General features: G+C 49.2%; 4 protein-coding genes across 5 annotated transcripts; 1 reads left to right on the top strand and 3 right to left on the bottom strand.

Annotated features, from left to right (window-relative positions):
• Window positions 1–3935: 3935 nt before the first annotated feature.
• Window positions 3936–6727, top strand: LOC125539231 (cationic amino acid transporter 6, chloroplastic-like). The gene is made up of 4 exons (XM_048702617.2): window positions 3936–4981; window positions 5193–5415; window positions 5501–6063; window positions 6149–6727. The coding sequence occupies exons 1-4, from the start codon at window positions 4624–4626 to the stop codon at window positions 6688–6690; spliced, it is 1686 nt and encodes a 561-aa protein (XP_048558574.2). The 5' UTR covers window positions 3936–4623; the 3' UTR covers window positions 6691–6727.
• Window positions 6065–10397, bottom strand: LOC147986253 (uncharacterized). Its single transcript, XM_087544596.1, has 5 exons — window positions 9115–10397; window positions 7908–7971; window positions 7620–7698; window positions 6734–6936; window positions 6065–6625 (listed from the first exon to the last, which is right to left on the bottom strand). The coding sequence occupies exons 1-4, from the start codon at window positions 9182–9184 to the stop codon at window positions 6799–6801; spliced, it is 351 nt and encodes a 116-aa protein (XP_087400722.1). The 5' UTR covers window positions 9185–10397; the 3' UTR covers window positions 6065–6625; window positions 6734–6798.
• Window positions 10398–10546: 149 nt separating this feature from the next.
• Window positions 10547–12261, bottom strand: LOC125539232 (uncharacterized). Its single transcript, XM_048702619.2, has one exon. It carries the CDS (start codon window positions 11405–11407, stop codon window positions 10814–10816), a length of 594 nt encoding a protein of 197 aa, XP_048558576.1. The 5' UTR covers window positions 11408–12261; the 3' UTR covers window positions 10547–10813.
• A 3010-nt stretch (window positions 12262–15271) lies between these two features.
• LOC125539230 (RNA-binding (RRM/RBD/RNP motifs) family protein) lies at window positions 15272–19700 on the bottom strand. 2 transcript variants are annotated; one of them, XM_048702616.2, is made up of 13 exons: window positions 19522–19700; window positions 19159–19436; window positions 18480–19012; window positions 18274–18363; window positions 17954–18193; window positions 17525–17746; window positions 17103–17403; window positions 16695–17017; window positions 16497–16606; window positions 16290–16384; window positions 16127–16203; window positions 15782–15875; window positions 15272–15594 (listed from the first exon to the last, which is right to left on the bottom strand). In XM_048702616.2, exons 2-12 carry the CDS (start codon window positions 19397–19399, stop codon window positions 15783–15785), a joined length of 2325 nt encoding a protein of 774 aa, XP_048558573.1. In that variant the 5' UTR covers window positions 19400–19436; window positions 19522–19700; the 3' UTR covers window positions 15272–15594; window position 15782. The 2 variants fall into 2 exon arrangements, with proteins under 2 accessions (XP_048558573.1, XP_048558572.1); XM_048702615.2 differs by having other exon boundaries at window positions 15272–15564.
• Window positions 19701–20027: the final 327 nt, after the last annotated feature.

Genomic DNA, 20027 nt, shown 5'->3' with positions numbered 1-20027 from the left:
GACCCAAACGCGGTACTACCGCGGTGGTAGGGGAGGTACTACCGCTCCTGGAACGGTACTACCGCCTCTACAACCGCAACTAGTGCCGCAAAACCCGACACGAGAAAAAGACCCCTCGAGTCGAGGCGGTAGGAGCCACACAGCCCAGCGGTACTACGGCAGTGGGGTCAAGGGCGGTACTGCCGCCGTGGAGCGGTACTGCCGCTTGTGACCCTTCGGCCGTACTACCGCTGGCAGGGCGGTACTACCGCTGGGGCACATAAGAGAGAGAGAGAGAATCTCTCCAAAGAGGCTGAGGACGAGGCGGAGGTGCCAGGCACCCCAGCGGTACTACTGCTGTGGAGCCACGGGCGGTACTACCGCTGTGGAGCGGTACTGCCGCTTGGCTCCTCAGCGGTACTACCGCTTAGACCCAGACAGGACAAGGAAGAGAGGAGAGATCTTTACAATGGAATGGAGAAGCTCGGAGGGTGAGAAGCTGATGTGTACGTGATGATTCCACCCATGCAATACCCCAGCGGACCCCCTCTTGATAGTACGGTGCCCTCTACACAACTAGTCCACCGAGAAAGAAACGAAAGAGCTACACCGTCTTGAAATACACTCCGAGGGGCCGAAAACGTCTCGTGCCAGGGGAGAATCTATGAATAATTCAAAGCACAAGATTAGTCCGCAAACATGTTGTCATCAATCACCAAAACCACCTTGAGAGAGATATGCCGTAACAACAATTAACCCGTAGGACAAAAGAAGTCTACTCAAATATCATAGGATCGCAACACATCATTGGATAATATTATGTGGCATAAAGCACCATGTTTAAGTAGATATTGCAGGAAGGAGAGAGAGGTTACATCGCTGCATAGAGGTGGGGGAGTTGGTGATGACGGCGGTGAAGTTGTTGGTGTAGATCGTCGTCACGATGGTTCCCCCGGCGGCACTCTCGCGCCACCGGAGAGATGGGAGAGAGCCCCCTCCTCCTTCTTCTTGTTTGGACTCCCCCCTATATGGGAGGAGGGTTTCCCCTCTGGTCCATGGCTGACATGGCTCCTAGAGGGCAGGAGCCCCTCCGAGATTGGATTTCTCTCTCTCTCTCTCTCTCTCTCTCTCTCTCTCTCTCTCTCTCTCCGTGTGTGTGTGTTGTCTTCTGTTTCACGCTTCTATTTTCTGGCCCTTCACCATTTCTTATATTCTTGGGGATCCGTAACTTCGATTGGGCTGGAATTTTAACACGATTTTTATCCGGAAATTATCTTTCTTGCGGCAAAAGAAGGGCTCCAACCGACTTATGGAGGAGTCACAAGCTCACAGGGCGCGCCCTGGGGGATGGGGCGCACCCCTAGAGCTTGTGATTGCCTCGAGCATTGTATCCAATGATTCTTTTTTCCCAAAAATCACATATATTCCACACAAAAATCTTCATAAAATTTTATCGCGTTTAGAATACGTTTGATATGGATTTTCTACGACACCAAAAACATGCAACAAAAAGGAACTGACACTGGCCACTGGATCAATATATTAGTCCAAGAAAATCTTATAAATTGTTGCCAAAAGTATGTGAAAGTTGTAGAATATTGGCATGAAGCAATCAAAAATTATAGATACGACAGAGACGTATCATTGCTCAAGAAATGTGGTAGCCCTTTGCGCGGATGTCAAGGTACCGAAAGCGTAGGGTGGTGTAGACATGGTTGAGGTAGCCATGCGAGGGACACCGTGGTCAATGTGGAGTCAGAGTGGCCGGTATCAAGGTAGTTGCCGTGGAATGGGAAGAAGAGCGGCGGTGGCAGCGGCTTGAGGAGGCGGCGACGGCTAAGTTAGGAGCGCGACGGCGATGCTCGAAGTAGGCGAAAAAGAACCAGACAACGTGACAAAGACCGGCACGGACGGTGACGTTCCCGCGCCTAGGAATACGGCACGCCGCATACCACACAGAAGTCGATGCACGTGAACGGCGAAGTGGACTGTGTGTCGCGGGCCCGTGGCGCTACAACCCGGACGGGCGACGCAGCGGCAGCACGCGGTTCGGGGCGACAGCGCGGAAAACCTCAGGGCGGCGGCAGGGGCCGTGTGCCATGCTAACTATGGCCCGATGGGGTGACGCAACGGCAACGCGATGGTCGGTGCAGCCACGGGGTCACCCTGGAATGGACGGCCTTGGGGTGGCGGTGGACCGCGGACTACGGCACGATGGCCCGAAGGGGCGACGTAGTGGCAGCGCGCGGGTCGGTGCAACTGCGGGAATGGCCTCGGGACGGCGTCGTGGACCGCGTGCCGAGGCGCTACGTCCTGAAAGGGTGACACTGCGGCGACGCGGGTTGGTGCAGCCGCGGGAAGAAACACGGGGTGACGCAGTGGCGGCCCGTTGCTCGATTGGTGGAGGGTGCGTTGTACTCGGGTACAGGGCGGGTGCGAGCGGCGCAGAGCGGCGGGCGGCGCAAAGCGACGGGCGGGCAAACGCGCGGATGAGGGTCATGACGGGCCGCTGCGTCACGCGAGGCCGTCGGGCCGGAGAAGAGGTTGGATGGTTGCGTCGGTGTTGGCGTAGAGGCGCGTGGGGTGACGGAGACAGCGGGCGACGCAAACCGATCTTAGATGAAAAAATCAAAAAGAAACGCTGATCAATGTGACGGACGAGGGAAAGAAAACCCCAGATCAAAGGATCAGAAAAAAAAAGACTCTCTAGGGCAGCCGGTCAACAGGACCGACGAACAATCCTAGGTATGGGCGTCGCAGCCCCCGGTGGTGACCATGGAGATCGACCGCCCCGAGGACGGTGCGGTGCGGAAGCAACGGCGGCAAGTGGGGTTTGGATTAGGGTTAGGCTGATACCATGTAAGAGGGACTGGATAGGAAGATTGGTAGAATTGTTGATGTATTGATTGAGCCTCATGATATATAATTGTTGATGTATTGCTTGAGCCTCGTATATATAAGAATACATGATCTTAAAGTACAAAACAAATTAGAATAATTCCTAATCTATACTATGTTTTCTAATAATCATGATTCTCAACAGTCAGCACAGCTACCAAAGAATCTTAAGCTCGATGTACACGTATTTATGGAATCGACCGATCACCCAATTTTTTTAGTAATAATAGCTAGTCCCTCCGTATTAAAATATAAAATGTTTTTATAAATCAGTTTAGCCTAAAAAACGTCTTATATTTTAACACGGAGGTAATAATTATGTACACCTAGGGTCTACCTAGCTCAATATACATGGTCGAGTAGCTCACCATTCTTCGTACTATAAAAAACAACATAGCGTTTGGAAATAAGCTCAATGGCATTTGACCAAATACTTATCGGGCATGGTGTCCGCCATGAAGATCGTCGACAGGAGGCAGAGTGTACCTGGGTACAAACGGCATTAGGGTGGACAACACCGTCATACACGCGAGCGGGCGCGTCAGTGCTGGTTGCGGGCGTCCAATAATGTCTTTATGACAACCGGAGAGGTGCAGCGGCGGCGGCGAAGCTGGAGGGTACGGATTTGAAGTAAGGGGCGAAGTGAAAGAAAATGAGACCGGGATGAGGGATTGGGTGGGCCGATATAACCCCATTGAATGGCTTTTGTGGTTCAGACTGTATGATCCAGAAGTATGTAGACGGTTCGAGGGTGGACGTTCAACATGCGCTAAGAGTATGTAGACGGTTCGAGGGTGGATGTTGAAGATGCGTTAAGAAACCTGTCCTTCACGAGAGCGAGAAGCCTAACAAGCGCCTGTGAGGGGACGACGACTCGATCAACCTTGGCCTCCCATCTAGTGTTGGGGCTCCCCTCACGGGGCTCACGTAGGGATTTGACCTCCCCCTGCTCGCTCGCTGGCTCCTGCCAAGCCACAGTTGTCAGCACAGCTGCAGAAGAATCTTAAGCTCTACGTACACACGTACTTCTCGAATCGACCGATCACCCAATCTTTTAGAAATACAGTAGCTAGCTAGCTACTCTACTCGATACATCTAGCTAGCCACAGTGGAGTACGTGCGTATATATTCACCAGACATCTGCACAACCGCCATGTGAGCTTCTGTACGTGGTGGCAAACATAGATTAGCCTTTTCGAAGCCATCCATCGTACCACCATCGGTTGATATCCGAGATCAGGCAATTACCTTGAGCTCCACATAGTTCATGAAACTCTCTACTTTATTTGTTCGAGGCATTTTCTTGTGTTGTTGTCGTGCAGATAAGGAGTTCGCCGCATACGAAATTCCAAGTGGCCTTCGTGTGACGTTCCTTTTGAGGCCAACACATGGCACGCGTACGCTCTCGACCCAGCATGCAAGCCAGAGCAGTGAGTCGTCTGTACCTGCACGTACGAAAAGAAGCAGGAGAGAGACAAGGCCTTGAACTAGAAGCTGCAACCTCCCTCCATGGAAGCAAAGCAAAGCTTCCCCCACGGCACGCCTGCCACTGCCACTCACGGCCGGGGGCACGCTCTCGGCTTCACTGCCCACCGTCCAAATAACTAATAGCTAAAACAACGCTAGCTAGCTGAATTGATGAACGCCGGTGTATAAATACTACTCTCTGTATCCGCCGGGCTCGCCACCGCGCCAAGAGCAAAGGAGGAGGGAGGGGAGCGGCTGGCGGCGCTAGCTAGACCACCGATGGCGCTGCGCGACGTGCTGCTGTCGGTGGCGCAGACGCCGCACCGGCTGCGGCGGAGGGCGCTGGTGACGTGGACGCCGGCGCAGGAGCTCAACGAGGTGCGCGACCGGTCGGGCGCGCGCATGGCGCGCCGCCTCGAGTGGTACGACCTCGTGGGGCTCGGCGTCGGCGGGATGCTCGGGGCCGGCGTCTTCGTCACCACCGGCAGGGTGGCGCGCGACACGGCCGGCCCCGCCGTGTTCGCCTCCTACGTCGTCGCCGGCGTCTCCGCGCTGCTCTCCTCCTTCTGCTACGCCGAGTTCGCCGTGCGCGTGCCCGTCGCCGGCGGCGCCTTCAGCTACCTCAGGGTCACCTTCGGTACGTACGTTACGAGTTAGGACGTCCTGATCGGCTCCTCTTGAAAACCACCATGTGATCCGCAACATAATTAACAACTGGCTGCTCAAACGGCCGGCCAAGAGCATTCTAAATTTCTAATGCCATTGTCCAAAATACAGCGTAAATCTGCAGTTCGATTTATCGTTTTGGTTGTCCGGCTCCGGCCTGGTTGAGACACTACTATTGCTAGGTGAGTTCGTGGGGTTCTTCGGGGGCGCCAACATCCTGATGGAGTACGTGCTGTCGAACGCGGCGGTGGCGAGGAGCTTCACGGACTACCTGGCGTCGACGTGCGGCGTCACGGAGCCCAACGCGTGGAGGGTGGAGGTGGAGGCCATCGCCAAGGGCTACAACGCGCTCGACTTCCCCGCCGTCGCGCTCATCCTCCTCCTCACCGTATGCCTCTGCTACAGGTACGCATCTCATCGGCACCTACCTACACCTACGTATGCATACGCCTTTTACAAGCGTGTCGCCATTGGTCTTGCTGAAGGGCAGCACCAAGGAGAGCTCGACGCTCAACATGGTGCTCACGGCGTTCCACCTGCTCTTCTTCGCCTTCATCATCGTGGCCGGCTTCTGGAACGGCAGCGCGCGCAACATGGTGACGCCCGGCGGGCTGGCGCCCTACGGCGTCCGGGGCGTCCTCGACGGCGCGGCCGTCGTCTACTTCAGCTACATCGGCTACGACTCCGCGTCCACCATGGCCGAGGAGATCAGGGACCCGGCCCGCGCGCTGCCCGTCGGCATCGCCGGCTCGGTGCTCATCGTCTCCGCGCTCTACTGCCTCATGTCCGTCGCGCTCTGCGTCATGCTGCCCTACACCGAGATCACCGAGAGCGCGCCCTTCTCGTCGGCGTTCAGGGACAAGGCCGGGTGGAGGTGGGCGAGCAACGTCGTCGGGGCCGGCGCCAGCATCGGCATCGTGGCGTCGCTGCTGGTGGCCATGCTGGGGCAGGCCAGGTACCTGTGCGTCATCGCCAGAGCGAGGCTGGTGCCGGCGTGGCTGGCCAAGGTCCACCCTTCCACCGGCACCCCTATGAACGCCACCATCTTTCTAGGTACCTCATCACAATGTTGCCAATTCATTACTCCCACTAACTTGTGTATGTATCCCAGACTTAGGCTCTGTCCATACATATTCAGGACTCTGCACGGCATCAATCGCGCTCTTCACTGAGCTGCAGATAGTGTTCGAGATGATATCGATCGGAACCCTGCTGGCCTTCTACCTGGTGGCCAACGCGCTCATCTACCACCGGTACGCCAAGGTCGGCGCGACACGGCCGCTCCACGTCCTCCTCTTCCTGCTGCTCCTGACGCTGAGCTCGATCGGCTTCTCCCTCGCAAGGAGGATCGACGGGAAGTGGCGGTGGGGAATGGCATTGTTCGGCGCGATGTCGGTAGCGGTCGTCGCAATCTTCCACTGCACAGCACAACAGGCCGCAGCCGGGCCACCGTCGGAGTGGACGGTTCCTCTGATGCCATGGCCGGCCGCCGCGTCCGTCTTCCTGAATGTGTTCCTCATGACAACCCTGAAGGTGAGGTCCTTCCAGAGGTTCGGCATCTGGAGCCTTGTGATCACCATCTTCTACGTGTGCTACGGGGTGCACTCCACATACACTGCGGAGGAAAACGAGATCGTCAATGCAATGATTCATGACGCCAATGCAGACATATTATCTTAGCGGTGTCATCGTAATAATAAGAACAACATGGACATAAGCTTACCTGTCTCCTTGGAAATGTTCGTTGCCCTAAAAAAGGTGCGGGGCAAAAGAGAGGTCGCTTTAGCTTTAGGTTAATCCCTTCTTTTCCTGCTTTTGTGCTTGCTCACTGGCCAAAACTGTTGGCCTGTAACTTGCTTTTTCTCTAGGCATATATGCAGGGTAGTGCAGGGCATGTGGTTGCTTGATCAAAGATCTGTCATTCCTCTATTTAAACATAAGAATTGGTTAAACTTCAACGTAACACATGTGAAGAAAATAAAGTATGCTTCAGAAAATTGAGAAAATGGAAACCTGTTAAAATATGCAAATAGCAGATGCACTCTCAAACACGGAGTACATCCAATTTTCAATACATTTGAAACAGATAATGTCAACCATGCTACTGGGTTTTTATTAGTAAAACTGAGTCTTCTTCTGAGGCATAACAGTGCCTCAAATCACCACATACTCTCCAAACAAACAGAGGAAATCCACCAAGAAAATCACACTACAATCTAGAACCAACTAAACAGGAAGTTGGACCTGGCTCACCTGGCTGGGAAAATAGATGCACAAGTTCAAATCCTCATTTCTTCAAGGGTGCCTATTTCTTCTCTATTAAAAAGAGCATGTAGTTTCTTCTACATGGTCCTTCATTTTTTCTATATGATTAGCTAATTTTCTATAATGCTCCATCCAAACATTTATGTGTTCCTTTAATGATTCATATACAAAAATTTCACTGATAAATTGTAAGAGGAGAACAGATTTACTACACCTACGTGCTGGCTCGAGTGGTTTTCCTAAGGATTGCATGAGATTTTATCCAAAGTAACAATGGAAACAGTTAAGATTCTACCTCAAGTTTTACTCCAGTAGAATAACACTTCGCTTAGATCAAATGTTACCTTGCCAGTTGCCACCTGTTCAAGAAATGATGTCACCATTCGGACACATTTTCCACACCAATCAAGGGGGAAATGTTCACTGCAAAAGAGTTAAATAGCTAATATTTACATTATAAAGAAAACACCCGAGTGATTTCAAAAGGTCAGTTTAATGTTTCCTTGAAAAACATTAGCATATTCGGGGAATATTCGACAAAAGGCGGTCCTCACAAGTCGCAAGATTCGAAAGAAATAGCTTTAGAAAAGATATTCATCAATATAAACAATGCTTATTATACACAATCTTACCAAGAATTCAAGGACCACACATGATGGAGCACGGAAGTAAAGCCAGGCATCATGGAGCAATTTCCTGCTTACAAAATCAGCACACCACATCAAGTCAATGTGCAAACCTGAATATGCTAATTAAGTGGTTGCTCAGTGTTGAACAATCCATGGCAGATAGATCATGGATGGATGCAAGCATGCTCAGGACCACTCACTTTAATGGTGGTCCTAAATTCTACTTAAGTGGCACTTGCCTTCATCTGCGGCAAATTAATCGACACCAAAAGGAAGTACTAGATTGCATCTATGCAACCCTTTCTTGTATAAACATATAACTTTCAAGTAGCCATGTAGAGTACTCATTGGATAGGAAGATTTTAAGCAGCAAAAAGCTCAATGTAGCAGATCATGGAATACCACCATTTGCAGCAGCAACTAAACTTTCAGCTCACCTGTGAGTACAAAACAAAAAAATAATTCTAGTAAGTTAAATAATCCATTCAAACATGCCTACAAAATTTTCAGTCATGTGTCGCATAAAGTTTGACCAACAAGACGCACAAATCAGATGTAATCACAGCATTATTATTGTCATGAATGATATATATTTATAAAATACATGTGACTGATGAAACGTGAGTTTGTTAGTCAAAAAATAACAGTTATGCACAATATCCAACATCGAAACAGCACAAGTTTTTCGATAAAATTTTGAATAAAGTTACAGACAACACTAGAACATCATACAAGGCAAATATATGCATGCAATGATAGCAATCGTGCATGATATATGCCATTACCAGCTACAATTATTCGCTGCCAAACCTCGCATCCACTTGTAACTCAGCTAGCATTCCTCTTTCTGTTTGTATCGCTCATTTTATGGTATATGACAAATTCACATGGATGAATTGAGGAACATACAAGTGATAGGCACTAATATATAGGGACAATGGTAAGAACAAAAACCCATTGTTTGTTAGTGATGAACGAATTGTACACAAACACAAAAACGAGGAAGATAATCAGGAAGGAAAAGAAATGAAAAGACAACATAACAGCAAGATGAACGATCCAAAGAATCTTCCTTTATTCTAAAGGCGGTCAACAAAGGAAGGCCCCAAGGTTGCAGTAACAGCCTATGTGCACCACGGGGAATCTCAATGAAGCATCTGTGTATAAGCAAGTGTAAAGAACTCCAAGGGGAGCAGGAGAACATATTCACCTTTTACGCCATGTCGTAAGACGACCATCAGTTTCAGGGTAGAACAGAACCTGGTGTAGAAGAGCCTCATTGACTGCTGAATCTATCTACTTACAATGTGAGATATTTCACAAGGGAGAGTAGGGTTACAAATTAGTGCCTCGAATCAATTTGGAATGGAACTCTGCATATGTTTACTGGGTGAGTAATTGTAAGAGATAAGAAAACTAGAAAACACACTGACCCCGTCTCAGCTATTATCCTTTTCCCGAGCATCTTTGTTTGTCAGTGCCTTCTTTAGAGTTGCGTGCAAGGAAATAGTTTGTTTAAGTAACATTTTGAGTGGTTCTAATTACATGCTTGACTTCTATTATTAAATGAATGTGGAATCCATTTCTTTTTGTAGGGTAATAGCAACTACTAAGTGTACTGCTTTGAGAATTTGATACTAGGTAGGTGGACGGAATAATACAGTCTGTCCAAATAGACAGTTTCTTCTTTACTTTTTATTGGCAAAAAAAGGGGCGTCAGAAAGACTCTGAAAGAGAATCACGGCACAGAGACAAGAACTAGCTAGGGTAGCAGGTTCAGAAGAAAGAAAAGAAAGACACACAAAAAAGAACTAATAAGGACTTCCTTTCAGGCTTATTTGCTTGATCTGTAAAAAAAAGTAGTAACATATTGGAGATTTCAGAACTTATGGGTTGGGCACTATTTATCATCCCAACTACCTAAGTGTAGATACAGGGTGCTGCCATATAATTCCTTGGTTCCATATACTGCTATAAACGATAAACCCAAGAAAAGTTAATGTAGATTTTGAACATCATTATTCCCTTATATCCGTATCTGCGACCACCCAGATAGAAATAAGGCTCCAGGATACTCGATTTTTCAATGGCCCAAGCCCAACTAACTATGCTGCAAATTGAAAACCACACAGCAACAAACCATGGATAACCCTGATTAGAGTTACTAAAAGTGAGGCCATAAGATGGAGCAAGCACAGGCACAATAAAGTGTAGGTTCACTAAATCAGCCAGGCTGTGACGTAAAGCCCCAACAGTGGGAAAAGGGTTCAGGATAAACCTCCTCCATGGACAGGCATGAAGAACCTCATTGGGTCTCAAAATTAAATCAAGCTGGGACCATCGTTTTTAAGACGTCCCGACCACTTTGGCGGCAAGGCGCCGAGGCAGGCCTTAGAATTTTGCCCGCCTTAGGCGTCAAGGAGGTCAGTGCTCGTCTTACGAAACCTTACCGCCATAAGAACATTTGCTGGGACAAACATAGCTGATAGAATTCCATGTTTTACAGTTTATATCTTAATACCACCTCCGTCCCATAATATAAGATCGTTTTGCAAGTTTAAATTATGGGACAGAGGGAGTATATTATATCTTCCTCCCAGCATAAATCCAAACAAATTTGAACGCAATATGCAAGTACAAGGTGAAGAAAACTCAAGATCCATTTCTTTCCCATAAGAAGTGCTTCCACTCGGCCAGACAACTATACAGAAGACAGTAAAAGCAGCAGGATTTGCTCTCTACGCATCTACATCTATGTGATGAGACAACCAGGATCCATCAGACCATCACAGGTACATGGAGTATATGAAGGACGTAGCTCTAAACACCTCAACTCGCCAGGGAGTGTGTAACCAGGAGAAAGCACGAAAGATCTTGAAAGGAGGGGACACCTTTGCCGCGCCGCCGCTTCATTCCAACGCGTCGACGATGCGGCCAACGAGGCCGTCCAGGAGCCGGCGCTGCGCGTCGAGGTGCCGCAGGGCCATCTCCATGCGCATCCGCTGCGACTCCCTCGCCGCCTCCATCCTCCTCAGCTCGGCGCGCACGAATCCCTCTCCGATCGCCCTCACCGCCTGCACCACGTCGCTCTCCCCGGCATAATACCCTTCTTCATCGGGATCGGGCCGCCTCCTCTTCTTGGGCGGGGAGGGAGAGGGGGGAAGCGGGGAGGCGGGCGGCGGCGGGGACGGGGAGTGGGAGCGCGAGGGGGACGACGAAGGGTCGTCGAGCAGATCTATGCCGTCGAGGATGGGGCAAGGGCGGCGGCGCTTGGAGCGGAGGCGGCGGCGGAGCTTCTCGACCTTGTGGCGGCACTGCCTGGCGGTCTTGGACGGGGTGGCGGCCGCGGCGACGGCGGCCCAGTCGGCGGAGCTGAGGTGGGCGCGGCCGACGGCGAGGCGGCGCGCGGTGTAGGCGCGCGCGAGCGCGACGGTCTCCTCGGGGGTCCAGCACGGGGGCGGCACGCGCCGGGCCGCGTGGGCGGGGGGAGAAGGCGGGGCCATGGCGTCGATGGCGAGGCGGGGGTGGGGGGTGGAGGCGGAGGCGGAGGGGCGGGGGGTTATAACGGAGGCGGAGTCATGTTTAGGCGGCTACGAGGGGTGGCGGTGGGCGGCGGGCGGTGGGCGGCAGCGGCCGCGGCGGCGGCGCCTACCGCGGCTTGTGGGGTTGACGCCTTGACCATCGGAGGCTGGCGCCCTCCCCTCCCCCCTCCCCCGTGGCCGTCCGATGCCGCTGCCCGAGCGGATCGGAGGGCTGGAAGGAAAAGCTGGGTGCTCGAGGAAATTAATAATAAGGGAAAAGAAATTGTTATTATATTGGGGGAGAGGAGTGCGGGCGTGAAAGTGGCGTGTCGCTGGCCGCGCGCGGCGGCATTGCGGTGCGGTGACCTGGTACGGGGAAGGTGGCGTGCGGGTGCGGCAAGGTGGCGCGCGGCGCGGCTGCCGCGGCGTGCGTGACTGACTGACGTGACCCCGCGGCGTGATGGCCGAGGAGGCGCCGACGTGCCGCCTGGTGGCTGACGGGGCCGGGCGAGGGAAGATGCGCACCGCATGCCCCCCGCGTGTGATGGATGCGACGAGGCCGGGCGGCGGCATCGCGCGGCCGGTCCGGCGTGGACGCGAGCGGGATGGAGACGTTTGAGAGTGCGCGGTGCCCCGGCCGGAGGGGTGGTTCACGCCTGTGCTGGCCCGGGTCCGGAGGGAGCGCGCGTGGGGTGGGTTTGGCGGGGCCGGACGGCGTGGTAGTGGCGTGCCTCGCGCGGCAGCCGGCAAGGACGGAGCGGCTCCCTACGCGCGTGTTTCCGGGACCGGACTGGTACGGTGCGAGACGTGCGGTTGGTGGCGCGTGCAACCGGCATTGGCTTGGCTCCGCCTCCGCGTTTGGTCGACGTGCCTGCCCGGTGCCCGCGCCTACAGGATCCAGGCGTGCAGCCACCGTGCATCTGGCAAAAGGTGGGGTTTTTTTTTTGCGGGTAGAAGACTTGTATTACTCAAAATCCAAAAATACTGAAGGTCCAGAACCAAGCCAAGTCATAATCCTACCTTCAGATCTAGCAAAGGTAATCTTATTCTGAGCACGACTAGCAAAAGTAATACAAGATCTACGAAGACTCAAAAGGTACTGAATCTCTCTTACGATGGCTGAGTATAAGGATCTATCCACTTCTTGCAACTGAATCATCTTCGCGGCAACCATAGAATCCAATTCCACCAGAATTGGTAGCTCAGGCGTTGGATCGCCAAAGATATCCCTTCTATACACGCACAAAGCTCAGGTGGGGTTAACGAGAAACGGAGAGCGGCGCGGTGGAGTTTTGCGGCACCACTCAGAAGCCCAGATCATCTTTGTTTACATTTTTTACACACGAAAATGGCTGTGACCACCAATCGTCAACGGTAGCACGTTGGCGTAACGCAGCAGCCGTTGAAGTCAGCTAAGTTAAGTTCGAGAACGTAGCCAACCTCTGCCGAGAATTCAGACTTGTAGCTCGCACAGCAAGCGCAAGTGATCACGGAATAGGTAAGCGTCAATCACAGTACCGACCACATACAAATTACCTTTTTTCAGGGCAACATATAAATTACATGTGCGTTCACTTCCGTTCCGCCCGACCGTTTGACAACAGACTCAATTAGAGTTCAAATAAAAGGGCTCAATTCATACCGGCGAGGTGGCACCACCGCAACAGCATGTTAGCCAAGAACAGAACAGAACTGAAACATCTTTGATGCATGCGAAACCATCCACACAAGTATCGATACTTTTTTGAAACATTTCATGCTCATCGTATTGCTTACAGTGCTAAAAATATAGGAGTAGAAAACAATCCACGTGGATACAGGGTGGTCAAAAAAAGTTTATATGATACAAGAAGCCTGTGCAACAGTTGCACCACTACTACATCTACCTATTCTACACCCACGCTCTCTGGAGAAGAGACTGATAGAAGTAGCAGTGCTTGGAACAATTTTTTGATCAAACTCAGGCAACACAGGAAATACAACATATTTTAAGTTATATTAGTGCAAGATTCAACTGAAATGCAATATCAGCAGCAGGACTCGGGTTAATAGTAAATATGCATGATACACAAGATAGTTAAAGCATTGTAAGTTAAACGCAAGCTTAGAATAATTGCCCCTTTGTAACCGAAATTCAAAATTAGTGTGAGCATATAGTAGTCAAATATACATGAAGATTGTAGTAACATAACTCATTACTCAAATGGTAAAAAACATAAGAGCGAGCATATACAGTTCATCTTCATGAACGCAGGTTATCAATGTTTCTACTAATAAAAACAATTTGGACCTAACTGCATGGTTCAGTAGACTCAATTGCATAGCCCGTAATGCAAAAACTCAGACTGAGCTTTTATACTTGCAATTTGAAGAAAAAATGTTTCTTCCACATGCAATACTTGTAAATTAATAGCCACCTTTCCCCCTGATCTACCTTTGTCCTAAAAGTCAAGCAGCCTTCTTTTCATCATATAAGCATTAAATCAACCAGCCGGTGCTGATTCCATCACACTTTCAATCCACATCTCCAGATTCACTTCCACCCTCTCATTTTGCTGAATTGTGTAAACTTTCCTTGCACTATTGATCTAATGCCATCTAAAAGATCCGATAACATCTTGTTCATTTCCATCAAGAAGTCCCTACTCCAACAAATATTAAACACTAGATGACAGCCAACAAAGCGCTCTGTTAAAACCACTGCTTTGTTTCTGAAGACTGCCATCTCAATGATGCATCAGAAGAGGCCACATATCAAGCCCCTTTGCAAGAGTAGCCAAACCAAGAATGCATTACTTTGATCTCCAGTCAACCAATCAAGCAATTCCCTCGTTGTTACAGCGCATAGAAGGATGGTATTAATACAGTTTGGTCAGCCTTATTGCTGCTCTATGTAGCCTCTATAATTTGTATTTTCAACATCTCTTTCACCTACCTATTTCTTCGAGTTAGCTCATGAAATCAGCAACTCACAAAAGACGGACATCAATAGTGGTTGTTGTTTATAAACTTGTAGATGCAGAACCTCTAGCTGGTCTCAAACATCATTGGTTTACAAATAGACGATGCAAGGAAGGAAATTCAATATCAGAATTTCGGTTCTTCTAAAACCATACGCCCCAACCCCCACACCCAATAATCAATGCAATGAGGGCCAAAAGGTAACATACATAACCTATATTATGCAATGAGGGCCTAAACGTGTCATATATAACCTATATTAAGTCATAGTGCACTAAAAACTATACTAAAGGAATTAGCACAACTCAGAAAGACCAGATTCATGCCTCCAGCAAAGTTCTTCAAAACTTGCAACCATCCAACAGAGATTTGGCTCAAAGATGTATGATCCATGCTCCATGCAGAAGTTCAAAGATATTTCATAAACCATGGCGCTCGGTGATGATAATGCTTGTTAAATTATCTGGTGCCATGTACTCTATGCTGCTAATTGACAGCATTGCAAGGCCATCCAGTCATGTAGCTGTGAGTTCTGTTATCTTAAAATTGTGGGGAGGCCAAAGAAATTGCTTGGTGAAAGAACTACTTGAGCCATATAAAAGGTTTCTCCCAGAACCTGGCAACCAACAAATCCAATTTTATCTGCAGTGCAGTTTAACAAATAACTAGTCCAAATTTTCAACCTGATCTTTCAGTCTCAGGTAGCAAAGTTCAATCCACTAGGGAACAGATGCAGCATGGTCTGAACCAAAGGTTTCAGAAGTAACAGCCTTACATGAAGCGCTCACTTCAAAGGCTTCATTTGTAAGTCTGATCTTCTGCTGGGTCATCAAAGGTGGAGTCTCCAAAACACCTTGTGTTGCAGGAAGGAAACGACCTCAAAGATTACTTATTGAAATACTCCATATCTCTCAATGTTATAGAAACACTGGAAGTAAACATGTCAACACACCATGGCTGGCTAGTTCACAACTCTTGACCAACTAAAGCAAAGCCTTACATTAAATAAACATGCCGGAACATCCACAAGACTACTGCTTCAACCAACTCGATGTTCCTGGCTCCTTCAGACATGCCTTATTGATTGTCCACACTTGCCACTTGTCCAGATCCATAGGCCTTAAGTTAAGTAGCTCCATACAATCCATGGCCTACACCAACCTCCTATGGTGCCACATCTGTTCCACAAAGACGGTCGGATGCCAAATCTGTATCATTAAAATAATTCATGGTTGATCACGGAGGGTGTTCCGTGTTTGATACAAGGGCAAACATTTGCCATCTCCTAAGTGAGCAACTAGCGCAATGATGGGGATGATGGCGACAGATGGTGAACAAAATTCATGTGCAATGCAATTAAACTGAAGGAAAACTGAAACTGATTAGAGCTTTCACCTTAGTAGTACGAACTGGAACCACTGCCGCCAAAGTAGCCACTGCTGCCCGTGTTACGACCTGAGTAATGCGATGAATATGAACTCCCGCCAACCTGACCAAACAGTAACATGTTGATTGTCAATTTCCATGAAACAAGGTTGCTTGACACAAATAATTATACATTATGGAAGTGCATTTTATGTTGAATCTAGCAGTATCAATTTGGTGTTGTTGATGCTGGTAGTTTTTCCTTCACAGATGGTCAAGCTTAAAAATATTTCACTAGCACTGGACCTATATTTGACTTGGAGAGAGCAATAGGCAGTAAATCCATTAGACATATAATACTTCAAGAAGACTAACATCAGATCCACGAGGCATGTAGTCTGCACTGTAATTTGAAGAGTAATTTCCACCAGCATCTCCAGTGCTCGCAGAACCTACAGATGAGATGCATTAAAAATGTTATAAGCATTGGATCAAGAAAGGCATCATGACAAATAGCATAGGCTTCAAGAGTATATACCTCCATAACTCAAGCCATGGCGGCTGCTGCTATACACGGGGTCATGACCAGCAACAGATCTGCTGCTACTGTATCCCACATGTGACCGCCCAAGCCTTCAAGGATGGGTATTTGTAAGAACATGAGATTAAAATCAAATACCAAGACGTTCTCTAAAACAAACAAATACCAAGCAAAAGGACTGCATGTTACTAAATATACACCAACCTCTCAGTATAAGCATCTGCATACCGAGCACTGCTACCACCAACATCATAATCTAAGCGTGCCTTGGGCTGACGAACGCTAATGTCGTGATACCGAGGAGGCACGTCATCCTTGAATCATTAACAATAGTCAGGTTCATTTGAGGAATAAACTGCAAGTGCATGAAAAAAATGCAACAACAAATTAAACTACCCTCACCATCTCAACATATGAGCGTTTTGAACCAGATATTGTATCATAATCACGTCCACGGCTCTCCCTATAGGTTGGCAAAGGTCGGTCAATCTTCTCTACATAGCCGTCATCAGCATATGCTCTCCTCTCAGAAAAACGGGGAGCGCTGCGAGGAGCTAGGTCTGAATAGGCCGATTCACGGGGCGAATAGTCATCCCTGTAAGTGTGGCGCCTATCCACTGGAACTCTTGCACCGTAGTCAGCAAAGGTAGCTCTGCTCCTTGGCGGAAGAGGTTCATCACGCCTTCCATATTCCCTCCTTGGACTTCTCTTTGGGTAAACAGGAGCTGTACACAGATGAAGTTTGAGAAATTTGATGCGGCGGCTACAGTTGAATGTTCTACAAAAAGAATGGGTACCATCTATACGCACCTGGGGGCCTTCTATCATAGGATCTCTCTGGAGGAGGCAAACGCCTAACTCTATCTGGTATTGACATAACAGGGCGTCTATCTCTAATATCTATTGGCCTCTTCAGTGGAGGCCTCCTGATGGGAGGTAAGCGAGTATCAGGTCGTACAAGACGTGGCAGAGGCCGGCGTGGAGGAGGCCGAGTGTATGGGAAACGGCCACCTCGAGGAGCACTTTGCCCAATCCTGAAATTTCCTCTTAATCCATGCTTCATTCTAGGAGGTCTCTGTACTGGCCTTGACAATCTGGCTCTCACTTTTGCCTGAATCACAAAATAATAATCGTTAGAAATTATTGCGTGATAATTTTATCTATCATACAGTGGGCTGAGTAGATGGGAAAATCAGCTAAGAAGGTACAGCAAACTCAGTTGGAAAACAAACCTTGCTATCACCTTCGCCAATCTCAGAACTAGTTATCCCATCAACACATGCAACAGCATTATCATGCGTATCAAAAGTAACAAACCCAAAATCTTTTCTTTTGGCCGCAGGCATGTTTCGGGCAAGTTCAACTTTCTCGATAGCTCCATACTTTTTAAGGTACTTCTTAACACGATCTTCTTCCCATGAGGGGGGAAGACCATCAAGAAATACAGTTCTGACCTGAACCACAGAACCAAAATGAGGATTCAGTAACTTTAAACATATTATTGTCATACCAATATTAAACATGACAACAGAAATTAGAAACTAGCTGCTGCCAGAGTGTATGACCAAACAGTATCAAAATACTTATACTATCATGCCCACTTAAAAGGGGAGGGGGAAAAACAGAGACACTTAAAACTACTGCAGAAAACAAGTGCTGACCTGTGCCATCATTTCATCATCGACTTCAGGATAGGAATCGGCAAAAGAAACCTTTGCAGTGCGATCAACTCCAAAGACTACATCCCTCTTCTGCAACCGCCTGAAAGCATCCATAGCTTCAGGGCGAGTAGAAAACTCAAGTAAAGCATACCCACGATTCATCCCTGGGTTATTGCTATCCTCAACCAATATTAAATCGTCAAAATTCTCGACCTCATAGATCTTCAGTTTCTCCTTCAGCTGTAAATTCCAAAACAAATTATTTCTTACACCGAGATGCAGGAAAAAGGCATCAAAGAAAAAGAGTTTGAGTGCCATACATGTTCTTTTGTCCATGTCTTGCAGATATTGCCAACAAAAAGTGTATCGTTGTCACGACTAGGAGCAACACCGCATTGCTTACCTCGCACCTACAGAATTTCAGAAACAGTTATGTACTTGCAACAAAATATACTATAAACACATGTAATATTTTTCTTTTTGTTTAGGAATGTATTAAACAAATGTAATCAGTTATAAGGCCAACCATCGGATTTTTCAGATCTGAGACAGCACGCTTTGCTTGCTCCACAGTCTCATATCGCAGGAAGGCAAAGCCTTTATTCTTCTTCGTAACTGGGTTCATCATCAAACGAACTTCGGTGATCTCGCCGACTTCACTGAAAACTTTCCTCAGGTCACTTTCTGTTGCATCTTTATCTAGCCCACCAACAAAAACTTCAAACTCCTTCCTCTTGCGATGTGCTTTCACCATTTCATGATGGTCTTCGTCCTCCACGTCCACATCGTGGTCTTCATCTGCATTTTCATATTCCTCACCCTCACCATCATCCCCACCATTATCCAGTTCCTCCTCATCCACCATCTCAGTCTCCTCTTCGACTACATCTTCAGTGTACTCCAACCCTTCATCACCGTCCTCGTATTGCTCCTCATACTGCCCCAAATCCTTCTCGTCGTAGTCGACGGCAGGCTCCTCTTCATATTCTGGCTCATCCTCGAACTCCAGCCGTTCACCTTTGTCCTCCTCTTCATATGTTTCTTTTGCAGCTCCATCGTCTAAAAATTACATAGAGGTCAAATCCTCACACATTTACACGAAAAGACAAGAGGTCTCCCAAGTAAGGAAAAACGGCACGGCGTAGCACAGATCTATACGCGAAAAAAGTCTAACTATGCGCGAAACAGAGGAGCAAACGTGATACCTTCAGCGTGGCTTGCGCCGTTTTCAGCAGCATCCGCCTTGGCCTTCACCTCAGCGGCCGGCTGCTGCGGTGGCGGCGACGGCTTCTGCTCCTCGACCTTAGGGGGAGCCTCCTCCGCGGCCTTGACCACCTCGACGGGCGCCTCCTCCGCGACCGGCTGGGGCTTCGCCGGTCTGGCCTTCGTCGCCGACCCCTTCCTCGCCGCCGCGGCGCCGCCCCTCTTAACCGACTTGGGCGGCATCTCTCTCAGGCCGCCACACCAGAACCAAGAGCACCGGCTGCAAACCACCAGAAGAGCAGACGGAATTAGCGGAAGCGGGCGTCGAATCGGCGGGCCGGAGACCACGGGCGAGCGGTGCGTACCTCGTGCCCTCGCGGAAGATCGAGTTTGCGGGGACCGAAACCCTAGCGACGGAGACGAAAGCGCTGCGCTTTCGTTAGGTTTGCGGCGAGACAAGACGGACGGTGCGTGGCCTCAGCCTGGCGTTGCCTTTGCCTTTGCCTAGGTAGGTATCGTTCGTTGGTTAGCCTCCCCGCTCCCGGGTCGAGTCGTATTCTCCGCAATCTGGAGACGCTCCTGGAGTTGTTGGGTGTAATTACGGATTAACCACCGGGGCCTCGCGTGCTCCCGTTGACCGCTTCCGACGCAATAACGGGGCCTCGCGTCCTTTTATTTGCGACGTTATACTTGTTTTTCTTTTTTTTCGAAAACTGCGACGTCAGGCTAGCCAAGTAGCCATAGTGGGACTAAGAGGATGAGATTGTTGCCAGCCCACCCGAGTTCGTGTCTCGTCACGGACGCGCGGTGCTCACGGAGTTTCTCCTATAAAGAAAAGCCAACGAGGGTTAGCCCTTGGGTTTGTCTTTTT

This window comes from Triticum urartu, chromosome 2A (genome assembly GCF_056163025.1).
Source record: "Triticum urartu cultivar PI428250 chromosome 2A, HENAU_Tu73, whole genome shotgun sequence".
Lineage (NCBI taxonomy): Eukaryota > Viridiplantae > Streptophyta > Magnoliopsida > Poales > Poaceae > Triticum > Triticum urartu.
Note: the sequence above shows the minus strand (reverse complement) of the source record. Positions and strands in the feature narration are given on the sequence as shown.

Excerpts from the sequence above, each read along its gene's own strand:
- LOC125539232 (XM_048702619.2), bottom strand. The coding sequence starts at position 11,407 with ATGGCCCCGCCTTCTCCCCCCGCCCACGCGGCCCGGCGCGTGCCGCCC.
- LOC125539231 (XM_048702617.2), top strand. The coding sequence starts at position 4,624 with ATGGCGCTGCGCGACGTGCTGCTGTCGGTGGCGCAGACGCCGCACCGG. Across the intron at positions 5,416-5,500 it reads ACCGTATGCCTCTGCTACAG|CACCAAGGAGAGCTCGACGC; the intron begins GTACGCATCTCA and ends GCTGAAGGGCAG. Across the intron at positions 6,064-6,148 it reads GAACGCCACCATCTTTCTAG|GACTCTGCACGGCATCAATC; the intron begins GTACCTCATCAC and ends ATACATATTCAG.
- LOC147986253 (XM_087544596.1), bottom strand. The coding sequence starts at position 9,184 with ATGAGGCTCTTCTACACCAGGTTCTGTTCTACCCTGAAACTGATGGTC. Across the intron at positions 7,699-7,907 it reads GTGTGGTCCTTGAATTCTTG|TGAACATTTCCCCCTTGATT; the intron begins GTAAGATTGTGT and ends ACTCTTTTGCAG. Across the intron at positions 6,937-7,619 it reads AACAGGTGGCAACTGGCAAG|AGGAATGACAGATCTTTGAT; the intron begins GTAACATTTGAT and ends ATGTTTAAATAG.
- LOC125539230 (XM_048702616.2), bottom strand. The coding sequence starts at position 19,399 with ATGCCGCCCAAGTCGGTTAAGAGGGGCGGCGCCGCGGCGGCGAGGAAG. Across the intron at positions 17,018-17,102 it reads CTATGATAGAAGGCCCCCAG|CTCCTGTTTACCCAAAGAGA; the intron begins GTGCGTATAGAT and ends ATCTGTGTACAG. Across the intron at positions 16,204-16,289 it reads CCATGGCTTGAGTTATGGAG|GTTCTGCGAGCACTGGAGAT; the intron begins GTATATACTCTT and ends TCTCATCTGTAG.